This window comes from Corapipo altera, unplaced genomic scaffold, assembly GCF_003945725.1.
Source record: "Corapipo altera isolate COAL_440 unplaced genomic scaffold, ASM394572v1 22, whole genome shotgun sequence".
NCBI lineage: Eukaryota > Metazoa > Chordata > Aves > Passeriformes > Pipridae > Corapipo > Corapipo altera.
In genome coordinates this window covers 9,065,536-9,082,740 of record NW_020884886.1, presented here as the reverse complement: position 1 = coordinate 9,082,740, position 17,205 = coordinate 9,065,536, and the positions used below count along the sequence as shown (strand labels likewise).

The window sequence follows — 17,205 nt, the reverse complement described above, 5'->3', positions numbered from 1 at the left end:
ATCTCATCTCTTCAGAAAACCTATATCCATTCTGATAAGGTTCAGCTCACTAATTTTAGTTTTTATTTTATTTTATTTTATTTTATTTTATTATGCCCTGTTTTTAAGACTGAGAATTCATGGAGCAATAAAGCAAAGAGCATTTGTCAACAGCAAAAGCCTCAAAGACGTCCCTGCTCTGAACTTCTCAAATATCTGACTACAAATGATGACCCTCCTCAGACCAAACCAGCAGAGAACAGGAACAGCAGCAAAGAGAAATGCACCTCCAAAAGGAAGCCCCATCTTCAGTCTCAGACAAATCATCTGCAAGGTAGGTGTGGGACTGCAGAATACAGCTTTGGTACCAGCAGGGAAACTGAAATACTGTGGTTGGGAATACCCTTGATACTACTTCTGTTCTTTGGATTAGTGTTATAAATCCAGAATCTCTTCTGTGTAAAAACAATTTTAAAACAGTATAATGGAGTTAGAATTAGTTAGCTAGATTTAGTTTTAAACAATTTTAATCCTTTATTTATTGCCTCCAGGCTCAGAAAAAGAATCTCGGGTAGAAAAGTTAAACAAATACCACATGGTAATATACCAAGCTAGCTGGAGATACTTTTTCACAGGGAACTGTACCACTAAGAAATCATTACAGCCCTAAACAAGCTGGGCAGGCCAGTTCATTAGTGTACTTCTTTCTTTTTTGGTAGTGTAAAACTGAAGGCATTGTTAACCTGCCACATAGTCCTAAAGAGACAATAAATAGTGCTCTCACTGCTACAGAGAAAGCAATAAATGTGTCATTCCTGTTAAAGCTGGAATGCCAGTTTGTAACTTTATTTTGTAAATAGTTGAAAGTTTAGCTGCCATCCTGATCTTTCTCTCTCGTTTTTGGATTTTTTATGGCCAAAACTAAACCCTTGTGTTGACTTTTAGTATCCCTCGATGTGTAAAGAACTGGTCTATATTACAAGTAGTGTCTATGACAGACATGCAAGAACTTAAAGCCTCCTCTCTCACTTTCTCTCCCCCTCTTCCCTTGTCTGTTTTCCCAAGATAAAGGAAAGCTGTAAAAGCTTACGAGCCCAAAGGGAGCTTTTTTAAAGTTACTGTTACTTTAAAATACATCTACGTGTTTATATTGGCCTGGCATCTGGAAGGTCAGGTGCCTATCTCAGTCACATCAGTGCAAATCCCGGATGACTCCACTAAAGTCAGTGGAAGTTATCTGGCTGCAACAGAGATCAGGATATGACCCTAAATGTGTTGTTCTGGTATTTTTAAAGCAGCAGTTGTAAACTGTGTATGGTTTTTCTTCTTTTCCCTTCCCTCCTACCTGCATTTTCAGTATCCATCAATTCTACTTTTTCATTCTGCACTAGAAAGTATAAGCAAACTTAATAATCTTCCCTTCCCGCCACTGAGTCTCTTTCTTGCAGCTGTACATTCTGACATCCTAAGTGTCAGAATTTCTCCATTATGTTCTCAAATTATCTGAACAATATTAATTCTAAGAAAGAAATCCAAGTGCCCCTAGAGCTTCTTGATGCCAACTACCACTCCTTCTGGATGGCTTTGGCAGTATGCTTCACAGCAGAATCCAGACTGAACTGTACATGTAAAACCTGGGACTGTTACTGCTGCAGTGCTATGGAAACACAGAACTGCCAGAAGTTACAGGGGGCTTTACTAACACTGTTGGATGCTAAGATGGTAGGTGATAAAGTATGTCATGTATAACATGCTATATACACGTGTGTTATACACGTATAGATGTGTGTGCACACATAAATACGGATTAAAAAATCTTTCTATTCAGATCAGAGCTGCTTTTGTTCCCCAGCTGAGGCAACTGTGTAGATTCAGTACAAAGAGTCAGGGGATGCAGAGTTGTGTAAAGGAAAAGGAGAGGTTAGGAAAGTCCAAAGGGACATATAGCTAACTTACCAGTGTTTAACAGATGACTGTGATTTTAGTAATATTGCAGGTGGAATTGCAGGTAGAGAGAAATTACTCTCTTCTTTAATTTCTGCACTTTAATTTACAGGCTTCTAAAATGTTGGTTTTTTCAGCAAATTTGCCTCATACACCAATATATAACTTCGATATCAATAGATTTGCATATAATACTAATATAAGAATGTAAGCTTTCAGCTTGGACAATCAATTCATGCAGAATCAACCTTGCAAATTTAACTGACATTTGCAGACCTGCAGTTATTGGTTTCATTCATATAATCAAAAGTACAAGAAAATTGTCTCCTTCTGTTTTAAAAATAATCAGGGTCTGATATTTTCTTTCAAAGTTAGGAAAAGCTCACAAAGGATAAGTCAAACGTTATTTTCCTTTAGGGTAACTGTTGCAAGCATATTGCAAACCCACGGGAATGTCCACAAACGCATTCATGCCAAAGATCATCTGTGGTTTTCCACTGAAATTTGCCCATGAGGAAACTTAGTTCTTTTGAACCTGAATGTTTTCAATTTACAGGGATAAGCAACTTGATGTGAACCCTTTTTAATAAGAAAAAAACCACACCACAGTAGACCTTCGAACTCTAATAAACAGGCGCCATGGAAAATGATAGTGTCTTGGCTAAATATTTACACTATCAGTAGCTGTATGGGAGGATGAATCCTTTACAGGAAGAGTGTTTGGTCAAGCCCTTGCCTAGCAATAAGAAAGCTAATGGGTGTTTTGGTATGCGAATTTCTCAGTGGGATTGCTCAGTGATATCTGACTAAAATTAATACATGCAAGTGTGAGATAATGCCTTGGTTCCGTGCCCATCTCTGACAGATTTGCACTGTGCCTCAGTGCTTCAGAATTTAATATGTGTATATTCTGATGTGGGACTACTCTGTGGGGCTAATAAGAGCTAGAATGAAACTTTTTGGAGGCTTAAATAGCTCTTACACATTCAGCTTCTTAAAAAAGCCTAAACTGGGTAAAGCCATGTAGATTTTTATCCTCAAACAAAAAAAAGGAAGCCTTTGTATATAAGCTTATTCCAGAGCCTTACCCACAAAGATGAGTCATGTTATGTTCGGTTTTATACACAAATCAGTGACCATGATGGATCAAACAAATAACTCACTGAGGTGCATCTCCATACCCTGACAGTGACTTCTGAGGAAGGTGAACCCCAGGTGAACACCTGAGCTTCCATTTCTAACTTTCATACGGGGAGGAGGAGAAACAATATGCAGCTCTTCAGAACTGGGTTAATTTTTTAAAAAAATGTAATATTACTTCAGGAATGCTCTAGAGCTTTTAAAGGTAATCAATTTGCATATAAAATCCTTTCATGTTAATGGGAGCTCCAAGTCTAGAATGAATATGAAATATGCAGTAGTGACACTCTGGACAAAAGATCTGCAGTGCAGGAGTGTTCAAGGGGAACATTTTGTCTTAATTAATCTGCAGAAGAGAACCCCTGCTGTTGTTCTTGCTACAATACTCTTTGTATTTAAAACATCTATCTAACTTCCAAAAAGTAAAATTTGCAAGTAGTATAATTTTTAATTTTAAACATTTTACTGGCAATTAAAGGAATTGTAGTTGCGTGACAATATCCTAATTCTTGGCTTGCTTTAGGAAAATACAATTTTGCGTGAATAATAGCTACAAAGACTTGTATTTTTATAGCCAGAGCTTTGTTTTTTGCGTATGTTGGGATTGTAGTGCTGAGAGCTTCAACCCCATTTTTAACCATCTGTGACTATGTCCATGGCTTGTCATAGTTTGCAGGATAATTTTCAGAAATTTGGACTATAACTGGTTGGACTCTGGCCTCACAGAAACAACCTATTCTCAGTGCTATATATAAAACTGTATATTGTAGAAGTAAAATTAACTGAATATTCATAGCGTTCTGTTACTTTGTAGTTATTCTGCTGCTCCTGTTTCCAAATAAAACGTGAACTGTAGTCTAAATTAACTCTAAGAGAAATAACATTTTCACAGTGTATCCTGTAGAGTTCTTCATTGATTTTTAAGATGTACCACTCTTCTTCTGAAAGGTTCTTGGCATTTGGATTGTGTACTGCATTTCAGAGGTACAGTAATTGATGGAAATAATTGTTGAAATTTAAGTGCCCTTTTGGTACTAGTAATAAGGAATGAGGATGAGTCTCTTTATTTATCTATCTAAGATATAAAAAATGGCAATTGAATATCAAAGTTCAGCCCTAGCTGACTACCACAGGATTCCAGTGCCAAAATAAAAAGAAATGTTTATAGTATTCATTACAGAGTGTTTAAATATGCCATAATTGTTTCCTTTTTTCCTTTAGCCAAACCAACAAGTTTATCACTTCCATTGACGCCTGAGTCACCAAAGTAAGTACTAAAAAGTGCAAACATTTATAAAAGGGAGGGGGGTTCAGTAGATTTTGGCTACAGCAACTCCATTTCAGCTTGTTTTTATAAATGTGCCCTGTCTTCCAGTGATCCCAAGGGTTCCCCATTTGAGAACAAGACTATTGAACAAACCTTAAGTGTGGAACTCTCTGGAACTGCAGGTGAGAAATGCAGAGTGCTGGCTCTTCCTTTAAGCATGGCTCGTGTGTGTTTGTTCACTGTAATATACCACAGGTACACTGAGATCTCACAGTGTCTCCAGTAGATTAACTTCAGTTTAGCAGTGACTTTTTATACAGTTACCTGAGAAGAAATGTGTTTGAAAATATGTCTCCAAACCTACACAGGAGAGCATAATTTCTGAGAAAATATGAATGAAACCGTTTATCTGTTATACTTCTCCATTTCCCCATAGATTTGTGTACTGCTGAGCACCATCTTTCAAAGACAAACTCCACAGCACGGTGTAATAGATGTTACAGATGTAAAAGTTATGCCATCCAGTCTGTCTCCAGGCTGGTCTAGGGCTGTACATGACTACATGTTTCAGGGCTTTGTCAATTCTAGATTAATATGTCACAAATAACAGCTTTCTCCTCTACCACTGAAAAACTATTCCATAGCTTAGAGGGAATTTTTAAAACTGGTATTAATTTTGTATTCCTCCTTTTTCTTTATTTCTTCCATTAACACACTTCACACAACTTCCCTTTATCCTTCTCCTCCTTTCTGATCCCTGGATTTGTACCTTTTGAAGATTTGTAGGATTTTTATCATGTAGTGGTTTAGTTCATGCATCATCCATTTAATCACTCATTTAATTCATCTGCTCTTTTTTCTGCTGAAGTTAATTCCTTCAGACTTAGATCTGTTATATGGCTTTCCTCTGAATTCTGTTTTCCTGAAGTGTCCAGAGTCAAGCACAAGAGAACACATTCAGCTCCACCTGAGCTGTTGCCAAGACTGTTTTCTTTCTCAGTTGTGTAATATTGAAAAATAAGAGATGTTCTTGGAATGTATTTCTCTCAGGATAACAGTGGATTGTAAATTTTATGAGCATTATGGGGGGAGGGGTGCATTACAAAATATGTCTTCGGGTACCAAAAATCGTGACCCTAAATTCAGTGTCAGCAGGCTGGGTTTGTGTATGTACACTGGGCTTTCACCTCCCAACAACCATCATTTCACTTTTTCTGAAACTTTTTCATTAGTTCAGCGTTAAAACCTGCACACTTTTCTCTGCTGTGTCCTGGAAACCTGCAGTCTTAATCATTCTTCTCATAGCAAAAGGAAATGTCCCTCCAATGCACCTTCTGTTTGCAAAACTATCATGACTAACATGGCAAAATTGACTGTATGCAGGAGGGTAATCCTATTCAGTACCAGTAGGCCAGAAGCATGGAGAAACCTCTTTTATCATTACTGGAGAGCAAGTCTACACAAGGGTGCCCATTTGTAAGCACATGGGTAAGTCAGTGTTTAGTGCTGCCAACAGGAAGGGGCAGACGAGGTGACCACAGCAGAGTGGTACAAGCAGCCGTTGAAATCACTGAAGGAAGCAGTGTTTTCTCCCAGCCAAAAAGTCAGCAGCCTGCTCTTCCCATCAGCTGACTAGACAGAAATTGGGAGTCAGTCTGACCCCTGGATAGTCCTCTAGTATTGCGTCCATAATGGCAATGGGAATGGTCTTGGTATTACCAAATTCATTCCGCTCCATCAGCTGTGCACAGAGGAGGAAACAAAACAGCTTTGTAGTTCCTTGGACAATATAACCAGGAGAACTGGCGCATTATAAAAAGCATCAGAAGCTGTGAAAAACAGCACAACTGGATGCATATCCAGTGAACAGGAATGCTGTACTGTGATTCTATGATTTTTTTTCCCTCTGGAAGTAAATAGAGGTTAGCTAGAAAATAAACTGATGATATTCAGGAAAAGTAAGAGTTGGTAGAACGTATGTGGTCAGGGAGCTGGGGCAGTGTTACCAAGCCGTGTACATGATGGTGGCTCTTGGACTTCATGTTGCACTTGCTCTGGTCTTCATAACCTGGTGAGGAGGTTTCAGGTGATCACTTAGTAGCTGTGTTAATCTCTGCCTACACATGCACATAGATTTTTATTTTTATATTCATATATTTATATAAATCTATAAAAAGATGCATGTCTTACTTTTTAACTCATTTGTATTGCAGTAGTGTCTTATGTCCTGAGTCTGCTTGTGCCAGAAGCAAAGTACATAAGAGAAACAACCTGGAGTACCAAAGAATTTATAGCATATGTATGTAAATCATGGCAGAACTGGAACCAACTTCAGTTAAAAAAAAAACAACTAAAAAAAAAATAGTGGCAGTAGTGATTGATAATACCTTGAAGTTCTTTAGTGAGACCCTGGCAACTCCAAATTATATCCAGATAACCACATTGCTCATTGTCCTTATATGGGGCAGCTTGCACTGTACAAGCACTATTTATTATAATTTAAATAGGAGTTGCCTTGATCTCACTACCGAATTGAAAAGACCATTAACAGTGCACTTGCAGTATCGAAGCACAAAGTATTTTAATATAAATAGCAGCTCCCTTGATCTCTCTGCTGAAAACAACATTGCTTCCCTCACTGATGAATTAACTATAGAGTAGAAAAATAAATAAATAAAAGCATTTCCCACATGAGCCATCAATCTTCGTCACACACACATTTTGGATTCATGTATCTAAAGTCAAACTGAAACTGTTCTATTGCCAATGCTGTATCTTGCTTTATAGCAGATTCGTTACTAGTCATGAATGTAATTCTGTCCTCCCTAAAACTGTCAAAACATTGATTTGTCAAGTTACAAGGAACAAATATTTTTTAAAGTGTTTTCACACCACACATAGGAATTCTTTGAATATGCTTTAAGTAAGTGGCCTATGATACAGGAATAAGTCCATTGCTATCTAAAATCCCAACTCCTGAAGCTGATTTCTAGTGTTATTCTAGGGAAAATGGACCAGAACATCATGATATGGAGGGAGTCCTAGGCGATGATAATATAGTGAATGAACTTCCTGTGTCAGGTGAGCCTCATTCTGAGTAGGAGGCTCAGAAGAGGTTCATCTCTCTTTATTTCCACAGGCAGCTGCTTTGTCAGTGCCTTGCTAAGAGGCCATGGGCATGAACCTCTCTAATGTTTTCCAGAAACATGGGATTATTCTGTGTGACCTCTTTGCCCTTTGTTAGTAGTCAGGTTGAGGGGGCACCTGCAAGCCCAGGAACTAGGAGGATGACTCACCTTCTCAAAGTTGGCAGTGTTTCTCTTGGCAATCAAAGCCTCCTCAATGATTGTTTTAAAATTTTGATTGTATTAGACTTTCTGCCGAATTTCTGAATGCCAGATGTTAGATGGCGTGGCTTCTAATTTATCTCTCTCTGTTATCTCAGTGTCTTCTTAAACTGTTCACTCCTAAATACTCAAAGCCACCATTTAAGTACGTGGAGTTGGTTTACATGCCTAAGGCTCAATCAGTAACTGAAAGGCTATTTCTGCCCTCTTGGTGAAAAGTCTCTCATTTGCACACAGTTCCCTGTAATTTATCATAGTATAAAACTCCTCACCAGTCTTGGGTGCAAAATTTGATTTCTCCAAAAAGATAACAGAAAAGGCTGTATGAACACAATCGATTTGAATTGCAATTCATGAGCATCCTTGAGGATACTGATACCCTCAATTTCCCCACCTCTAGATTTGTATTACCTCTTATTTATGAGAACAAATACTTAAAATCTGCCATATAAGAACTTCTTTGGCCTCAGAATGATTTCTGATAAAATGAGATGTGAGATATAGAAAGTTGTCCAGAGGGAATAAATTCTAGTAAATTATTTGATATTTTCAGGCATCTGTGTTTATTCTGTGCAGCACTGACAACAGGATTAAACTGAATACTCAACAAGCATGTAGTTTTTATTATATGATGATTATTTAATTTTATTTTATTTTCCTGGCTTCTGCAATCTTATGCCTCACAAAAGCTCTTCTTCTACTGAATTGAACTGTTATCTTGTGTTCAGTGTTTTAAGTAACCTTAAATAATGTTTCCCTTGACAATCCATTTTCAAACTTAAAAGGTATGAAAGAATTCATTTTCAATGCCTCTCAAAAGCCCAGTGCACATGTAGAAAGGTTCCAGGGCTGCGTTCCCCAAAAGGCATTAATTATCAGCTCCCTCAAAGCACAACAAATGTCATCAAACATTTGATGCTAAGTTACAGCAGAGATTTAGAACTATCTGTGTCTACGTAGAACAGCACTGCAGATCAGTCCTAAGAAGTCCAGATGTCACGTTTAATGCAAAGGCACTCCCCTATTTTCTGCTTCTGAGCTAAATGAGTTACTAACGGGTTTTTTGTAGTGGAGTTTTGGAATGTATCAAACGTAGTTTCACTCTCTTCGAGACTTTCTGGAAGGAAGTCACGTGGCCAAGGTGGCAGAGTTGGCACACATGCAAACACCTTTTGCTGCACAGACACGGGGAGGATGGTGCTGCTTTGGCAGCAGTGCTGACAGTTTGATGTATGCTGTTTTCAAGCAGAAGATCACTGAGTGAGTTCGTAGTATATAGACAGAGCAAGGCAAAGTGCAAATGTACCATTTACCAAAGCTATTCAATTAAGGAAAAGTCCCTACAAAGAAAATGGTTTCATAGCATGTCATGAAAAAATACTTGCCTTTTACTTTAAAAAGAAAAAAGGCTGTTTAGGGGGGATGATTGTGGAGTATGTACCACTTCTAACAGATTTGCTGTGCAGAAGTACATAAGTGTGAGTGATGTAGAGGTACTTGTTTATTATAGAGCACATTTCAATGCAGTAATCATAAATATTGCTAAGGTTGTGCTCCGTTGAAATATGACCTACATACTCTTGATTGTTTGTGTTACGTGATTTGTCTGACACCCATTACATTCTGGGTAATGGCAGCCATTTGTTGCTGTGCACAGCAGGCTCTTTTGACAAAAGAAAATAGGCAGCAATAAAAAAGCTATAGTCTGAATTACATTCTGCACAGCGCTGCACTGCTGAGAGTTTGTGCAAGTGTGTTAACAATGCTCTGAACTGCCTCTTGTCAGCCTTCAGCCCGTAATGGCCATCTGTCCTTCTATAAATCTGTCAAAACCTGCTAAGTTCAAGAGAGAGTACGGAATATACCTTGTACTGTCAACGCTAAAATGTACACATTGGGGGAGAAATTGGTGAGTGTGAAATAATCCAATGGTTATAGGATATTGCAATGCCACTGATGTGGGATCATGGCCCTTGGTGAAGATTACCAGGGGTTAGAGTGAAGATGAGCAAGTGTGCAGCCAGGTGGTTTTCTCAGAAGTCACAGTTCGAAGATTGGTCATGGGACACATTGGAGATGAACTCCACAGAGGTGACATGAATTCAAAACTTTGCTCCCTCCTCCATCCCCCAGTGTAGGTTTATTCAAAAGTTAAATGAACATTTTCCAACTTTTATCTGTTTCTACTTGCCTGTGCACTTCCTGCTTCTGCTGAAAACCAGGAAAAAAGCCAGAATGCCACGAGGAAGCCCTTTGTTAGGTTGTCCCCAGCCCAGTTCTACCAGCAAGAGTGCCAGTAAATTTAGCTCAGTCTGTACTTTTGTGAGGGGTTTTTTGGTAGGATTTGGGGGTTTTTTTCCCTTTCTCTGAAGATTGTTGGACTCCTTGTCAGGTTTCTGGAAATTGTTGTACTCTGTGTTTTGCTTGCTTCCTGCCGGGACAAGCTTTAAAGAAGTGGTTTGAAACAACATTTTATTTTGAATATTGGATTATCTCTGGGGTTTCTTTGCATGAAATTCTTAAATATGCATGTTCATTGTGGAGTGATTGTATTTTTGCTTCATTCTTTCTTTAAAAGTACATCCAAAAAACCAGTGACTAACCCCAGAGGTTCTCATGATCTATATAGTTTCATAAGTAAAAGTGTCAGTTCTAAGCTTTTTATCTATAAAGTTGCTTTCTGCAGTATTTGTTCAATCTGAGCCTGAAGTTTTAACCTGGAAATTACTACTGCAGAATTTTGAAGAGGACTCTTCATTTTACCAAAAATTCATTTGGTAGTCAAAAATATTTGTCAGTCTGGAGGTGGATAAGGTGTGAAACACATATGGTTGTCTCAAGTGAATTTTTGGGAAGAAAGAAAAAAAATTGAGGACTCAGAGGAAATCGTTTAATGGTGATGACTTTGCACAAAATTTTTTTATTATTAAATTCAAATTTGAGGTAACTAGACTTTTAGATGTCATAATCTTTTCCTCAGTTTCCTTGACTTTTGTGGCATTAGGCAAAGTCTTCACATAGCCTTGGGTAGCTCGTAAACATTTTTTCCAAACATTCAGACAAAATCAAGCATCTCTCTCACATCAAGTATTCATGCCTTAGTACTCCTATCTTCTTATTTTCTGGAAGAAATTCATTGCAGCTAATGCAGTGGGACTCCCAGTCTCCATTTACGCTCCTTAGGGAGCACTATGCATTGATGGACGCTTTTCCTTCTTTACAGCAAAACACTATAAAACATGTTCCATTTGCATTGATCTGCTGAGCTCCATTGCATGTTTAAAAATACAAAACAAAGCTCTATAGGCATGTTTGAAACACACATTTCCTGTAACTGTGTCTGCTCTATCTTTTCATTCTTGCTAAGGAAGTAATGGAAAGCTCATTGCTTGGGCTAGAAGAAGAAATCTTGGATAGCGTGAGCCTCTGGGATGCTTAAGGATGGTTTGGCTTATCTAGAACTCCCTAATCTCCATCTAATTTGTTAAATTTTAAGCATATATTACTAAATTACATTAGTATCAGTTGGACAGAAGCAAATTTTTCAAATGTAATGTAATACCTGAAGAGAAATTATTTCCTAAACAACGTCTGCTGTTTGCTGTTACTCTGCCCTGGTGTCCGGGGTTATCCTTTTGTAAAGTCTGAAGAAATTCTATGATTTCTACAGAAAATATTGAAAATTCTATTCTATCCTTATAAAAATAACTGGAATGTACTGCTTCGGTTCCTAGGCTTTACTGGAATGGGCTGTAGAACTTGCTGCAATTTTGTCTCACCACAATGATATAATCTATTTGTTATATAAACAATCCTGGTAGTTAGCAGTATCTTTAGTCTTTGAATACTTACCTGTTTCATTTGAACTCTGTACTGCATGACTCTCACTAATATTTAGTTCTAAATGCGATGGTTCATTACAGTTGTGGTTGTACTGTTGTTCATTTGGGTTTAAGTTGCAAAACCGTATTTCAGGCAAAATGTACTAGTTATGCTTATAAGAATGTATTATAGATACATTAGTAATGGTTTTCTATGTTAATGAACTGTGGAGACAAAGAGTCATTGCTGTTGAGTTGTAAGGTGGCTGTGTTCCCTTACATTCAAGTTCTGCGTCCTTTGGTAGTTCTCATTTATTTCTCTTGGTCTTGCTTTTGTCCAGATTCTTGTCTGCTAAGTTCTTTATGTTTTTGATGGTGCCAGTCTTTTGACTTTTCATTTTTACATCAAAATCTGCTTCATATTTAACAAAAACGTCTTTTGGGTTTTCTCTCTTAATCTTTTCTTTCAAAATCTACAGAGAGAGGGGTGGAATTCATGGAGGGAGGGGAGGGGCAGAAACGATGCTGAAGATTAATGGCAACGCATTAGTATTGTTCCTATTGTTGTTACCAGACCTTTGGTGTCTCATACCCTAAATACTTTTATTCCCAGTATTAGTGGTTTTAAAGTGACATAGAATGAGTCTTACTCTGTATCTATTTTAAGAACCACATGAGCCACCTTTATAAACACTGTGTGTGTGCTTAAAAACATTCTGTTCCTCCTTTTAATCCCCATAGGCCTAACTCCACCTACGACCCCTCCTCATAAAGCCAACCAAGATAATCCTTTTAGGACTTCACCTAAGCCGAAGTCATCATGCAAGACTGTTGTACCACCTTCAAAAAAGCCCCGCTATAGTGAGTCTTCTGGTTCTCAAGGAAATAACCCGATCAAGAAGGGTCCAGAACAGTCTGAGCTGTATGCACAGCTTAGCAAGACTACAGTCCTGTCCAGTGGACATGAGGAGAGAAAGACAAAACGGCCCAGTTTGCGGCTGTTTGGTGACCATGACTACTGTCAATCTGTGAATTCAAAATCAGAAATACACATTAAAATATCCCAGGAACTTCAGGACTCAAGACAACTAGAATTTAAGGATTCTTCACCTGGGTGGCAGTGTCAGATTTGTTCTTCTTTAGAACAAGACCAGTATTTCAAGAAAGAGACTTTACAGACAAATAAGCAGGGATCCCATGATAATAACAGAAAACAGCTTCAAGACCAGGAAATTCGGGCTGAACTGAATAAGCATTTTGGTCACCCCAGCCAAGCTGTTTTTGATGAAGAAGCAGATAAGACCAGAGAACTAAGGGACAGTGATTACAGTAACGAACAATTCTCCAAACTACCTATGTTTATAAATTCAGGACTAGCAATGGATGGTCTGTTTGATGACAGTGAAGATGAAAGTGATAAACTATGCTACCCTTGGGATGGGACACAAGCCTATTCATTATTTGATGTATCACCTTCTTGCTCTTCTTTTAACTCTCCATGCAGAGATTCAGTGTCTCCACCCAAATCCTTATTTTCTCAAAGATCCCAAAGGACCCGGTCTAGATCAAGGTCCTTTCCTCAACGCAGGTCTTGTTCCCGTTCTCCATATTCCCGATCGAGATCAAGGTCACCCTGTAGTAGATCCTCTTCAAGGTATGGTATAGCAAATTCATGTATGATTATTGTAGTTAATAAGGAGAACAGCAAAAATGTAAAGGAAGTAAAAGGAAGGAAAGAAAAAAAGCAAGAAATAACTTATTCCAGTGCAACTCATTCTATTGCTTCTGAGCTGATTAACTCTAAAGGTTATGGGTTTGCTACCGAAACACTTGTTGACAATATCCTTTAATTTGCCAAGTTTACACTTTCTGAGTGAAGCCAGCCAGGTCAGAGGCAGAGCAACTCATGAGAGATGTACACAACTAACCTTTCCCATTATCTGTGAGCTGCCTGGTGCCAATCTAGCTGCAACCTCTATCAGATGAAGTTGGCAGTGGCTGACTGACTGCTCTGTGTTAGCTTCAATAAGGAACATTACAGAAAGGCTGAGGAGAGGAAATCATTTGAGGCCCCTTAGTTGACTAGGGGATCACAGACTGTCACTGGAAAATCCCACTGGTAGCTTAGAAGAAATTGTAAGTTCAGGGAAGAGGTAGAAAATAGTGTCAGTAGACTCAAATGGAATGACAGAGGTGAATGTGTTTCTTCCTGCAGATCTTGTTGCTATTATGAGTCCAGCCACTGTAGACACCAAGCATGCCGAAGTTCTCCCTTACGTGCAAGATCGCGGTCCAGATCACCGTACAGTCGCAGACCCAGGTAGTGCCTTTGGCCTGCATTTGTTTTACTTTGCAGCTGATTCTCAAGAGATAATCGTAGAACCATTAAGGCTGGAAAAGACCTCCAAGATTATTGAGTCCAATCTTTGACTGAAGACCAGTATGTCAACTAAATCATACCACTAAGTGCTACATCCAGTCGTTTCTTGAACACTTCAGGAATGGTGTCTCCAACACTTTCCTGGGCAGCCCATTCCAATGTCTAATTACCCTTTCAGTGGAGAAATTCTTCCTCGTGTCCAACTTGAACGTCCCCTGGTGCAGCTTGAGGCCATTTCCTCTTGTCCTGTTGCTAATTACCTAGGATAATAAAGCCTTCCAAAAATTGTATTTTTAATTTTACAGTCACAAATGCAGATGCTTGATTTAATGACTAAGTTATGTTTCCTAGATATGACAGCTATGAGGAATATCAGCATGAAAAGCTGAAGAGGGAAGAATACCGCAAAGAGTATGAAAAACGGGAATCTGAAAGGGCCAAACAAAGGGAGAGACAAAGGCAGAAAGCAATTGTAAGCACTGTGAAGATAACTTTCATATTGAAATAGACTTGTTTCTTTTCACGGATTCTAATGCTAAAATTCACAGTTTATTTGCTTTCTTTTTATAAAAATACAAAAATTTGATTATGTGTATTTCTTAGTATTTCTAGTTTTAAGCAAATATGTGTTTTCATAACAATTTATGTTTTGATGTCACAGTACTAATTTTTTAGGTTCTATAAATTGCAGCTCACCAAATTTTTCACAGTGAACAGATACAGAGAACTTACTAGAAAAAGGGTTAATCCCAGGCAGCACACAAGTAGAATTGAACTGATCTATTTCTTATACAGATCTACCAGTGACCTGCCTTTTATATTATGTATCTCCTACCAGACCTAGCAAGGAGTCAGTTTACCAATTGCTGAACTCTCATAGTGGCTGTAATTGTCTATACAGAGAGAGCAGATGACAGAACTCAAAACTGGGATCACATGACTTTAATTGTGATTTTTTTTCAGCATATATGAGTCAGTTCAATTTTGAGTTATTTTTAGCAAAATAAATAGTCTAAAGACACGATGTAATTTAAAGATGTCATTTAACACTGTCCCTCTCGTAATGAATATGTATTATTTAATTATTTTGTTCATAAGTGTTCTCTATGAAACAACTGAAATATATGAAACAACTGAAATACCCGAGGTGAAGGAAATACCACAGGGGGTTAAGCAACTCTCTTGGCTGTTGTAGCACCAGGACAGAAGAATGGCTATTAAATGAGTGGGAGGCTTTTACCCCCTTTTAGTTCCCCATTGGCAACTGCATTTTGATAAATTAAACTGGGAGCTGCTTTGAATCTGGACTCCTCTTCTGGTTGCTAAGGTTTGGTTACAGTTTGGTTTTCTGTGTCCTACTCTTTCCATTCACTTGTACCTACACTGCTGTTCTGATGACTGTTGCATGAACTGGTGCAGACTGGGACAATTCATCTTTGTTTCCAGATTTTCCCTTAGTGCTCTTTGCAGAGGTCACCGAAATGAATAGGTCTTTTTGCCAGTGCCATTAATGGACTTTGTAGCAAAAGGTGATTTGTCACACGCTTGGCAGCATTTCTGCAGAACTGGAAGTGTGTAGAGACTGGCAGAGAGTGGCGTAGTCTACAGCAATGAGAAGTTCTGGGAGGGAACAGACACCTTTATGGTCTGATTTTTGTCTCTGCTACTGTTGTTCTTAGTGAACTCCAGCAAATCATTTCACTCTGCTTCAGATGCCCTATCTACAAAGTGTGGGTGATAGGTGTATTTTGTAAAGCACAAGATTTAGAGCTATAACACTCTCTGCTGTGCTGCTCTGAAACTCAGTGAAGGCAACGGAATAATTTTGCTTGGCTTCAGACAGGGCCATATTTAAGTCAATTGTTGCAGTTAGTTTTAAAATATCTGGCTTCCGTCTGCTTAGAGGTGAACGCTACCTTCCAGCAATCATAACTTACACTGACTGTTCTCTCTTAGATCTAACACAAATTAGAGATTCAAGTAGACCTCTGTCATGGGTGTATCTTGCTACTTCTCAATTACTGTACCTTACCCATATAAATAAACATGAATCCTGCTGAGGAGGTAGAAAATTTGATTTAGTTTAAAACAAACAAATATTTGGCAAGTAGGTAATCAAGAGAAAAGGAAAGAAAGGAAACTTAAAAAGCTGCAGATATGCTGCCTCATAGCTTCCTGCGTTAAAAATTTTAGACATTTCAAAACCAAGGTTGAATTTATTTTCTTTCCATAGTGAGCATTTTCATGATAATTAACTTAATTAATGGAATTATTTATTAATAAACATAAATAAAACAAACCTAAAAATAAATATCAATAAACAGAACATGGCAAAAATCTAAAATCCAGTCATCTGTGTAGGAGCTGCAGAAAATGCAGATTAAATCCTATTAACTCCTTTTTCCAAAGTCTACCAGCACTTTTACTTTAAAAATCTGTATTGAATCGTGCTAGTTTATACCCTCTGCAAATAAGCAGGGATTAGGGGACAGCAAAGAAAGGGAAGCCCTGATCTCATGAAGTCACTGATAAAACTTGTATTATTTCTAGCATTCTCTACTCCTTTTCTTACTTCTTCTGCTTTATGGGTCTCTTTTGTATTACTCCTTTCTTGAGGGACTCAACTCATTTATCCTTCAGTCACAAGAATCTCCTTTCTGTCTTTACTCTTTCTACAGTCCCATAAATTTAGATTTCTTTTCTCTCTGTATTGGGGAATTTTTTATTTTGTTCCTTGCCAATTCTCTTGCTGCCAGAACTGATTTATTGCCACATACCTCCAGATACTGTTAAAAGAGTGCCCCAAAGATTGGGTAGTACTAATGCCTCAGTTGTTACACAGGACTGGTGACTTTTCTTCCTGAGAAGCACCGTGCTATGATCTCAGAAGTCAGTTGTAGAAATGATGCACAGTAGAACGGGAAGTTGTGATTGAGCTACAAGTCATCAGGTATCCTTGACTCAGTATCTAAAATTAGTCTCCATGTGGCAACAGACATGGGAAACACAGAAAAAAGAAATGAGAAAAAAATCACATATTTTAAGTCTGTCAAAATCATATGAGAAGCAGTGCCCTCTGATTGTGCAAGCAGGTGTGCAGACATTGAGAAAATGCTGAGGAGGCTTGTTTTAGAAGCCTGTGCTCATGCTATGTGGCACAGGCATGTTTAAAACTACTGCCCCTTCAGTCTTGCACACACCACCTTCACTGCAGTAGCTTCAGATCAGCTAGAAGCCTAGACTAGCATTTTCCTTGTGTGGATTCCGGAATTCCTGTCTTGACTTACAGCTATATACAGGTGATTTGATTTCAAAAGGTACTTCTCC

The 17,205-nt window shown here is 38.3% G+C and overlaps 1 protein-coding gene across 4 annotated transcripts in view; it reads left to right on the top strand.

Moving 5' to 3' along the window:
- Positions 1-17,205, top strand: part of PPARGC1A (PPARG coactivator 1 alpha) — a 368,813-nt gene that overhangs the window by 337,940 nt on the left and 13,668 nt on the right. For all 4 annotated transcript variants that reach the window (XM_027642670.1, XM_027642673.1, XM_027642671.1 and 1 more), the window contains 6 exons: positions 109-313; positions 4,285-4,330; positions 4,439-4,512; positions 12,240-13,152; positions 13,714-13,818; positions 14,230-14,350. In XM_027642670.1, coding sequence (XP_027498471.1) covers positions 109-313; positions 4,285-4,330; positions 4,439-4,512; positions 12,240-13,152; positions 13,714-13,818; positions 14,230-14,350 — 1,464 coding nt within the window. The remainder of the gene's footprint in view (positions 1-108; positions 314-4,284; positions 4,331-4,438; positions 4,513-12,239; positions 13,153-13,713; positions 13,819-14,229; positions 14,351-17,205) is intronic.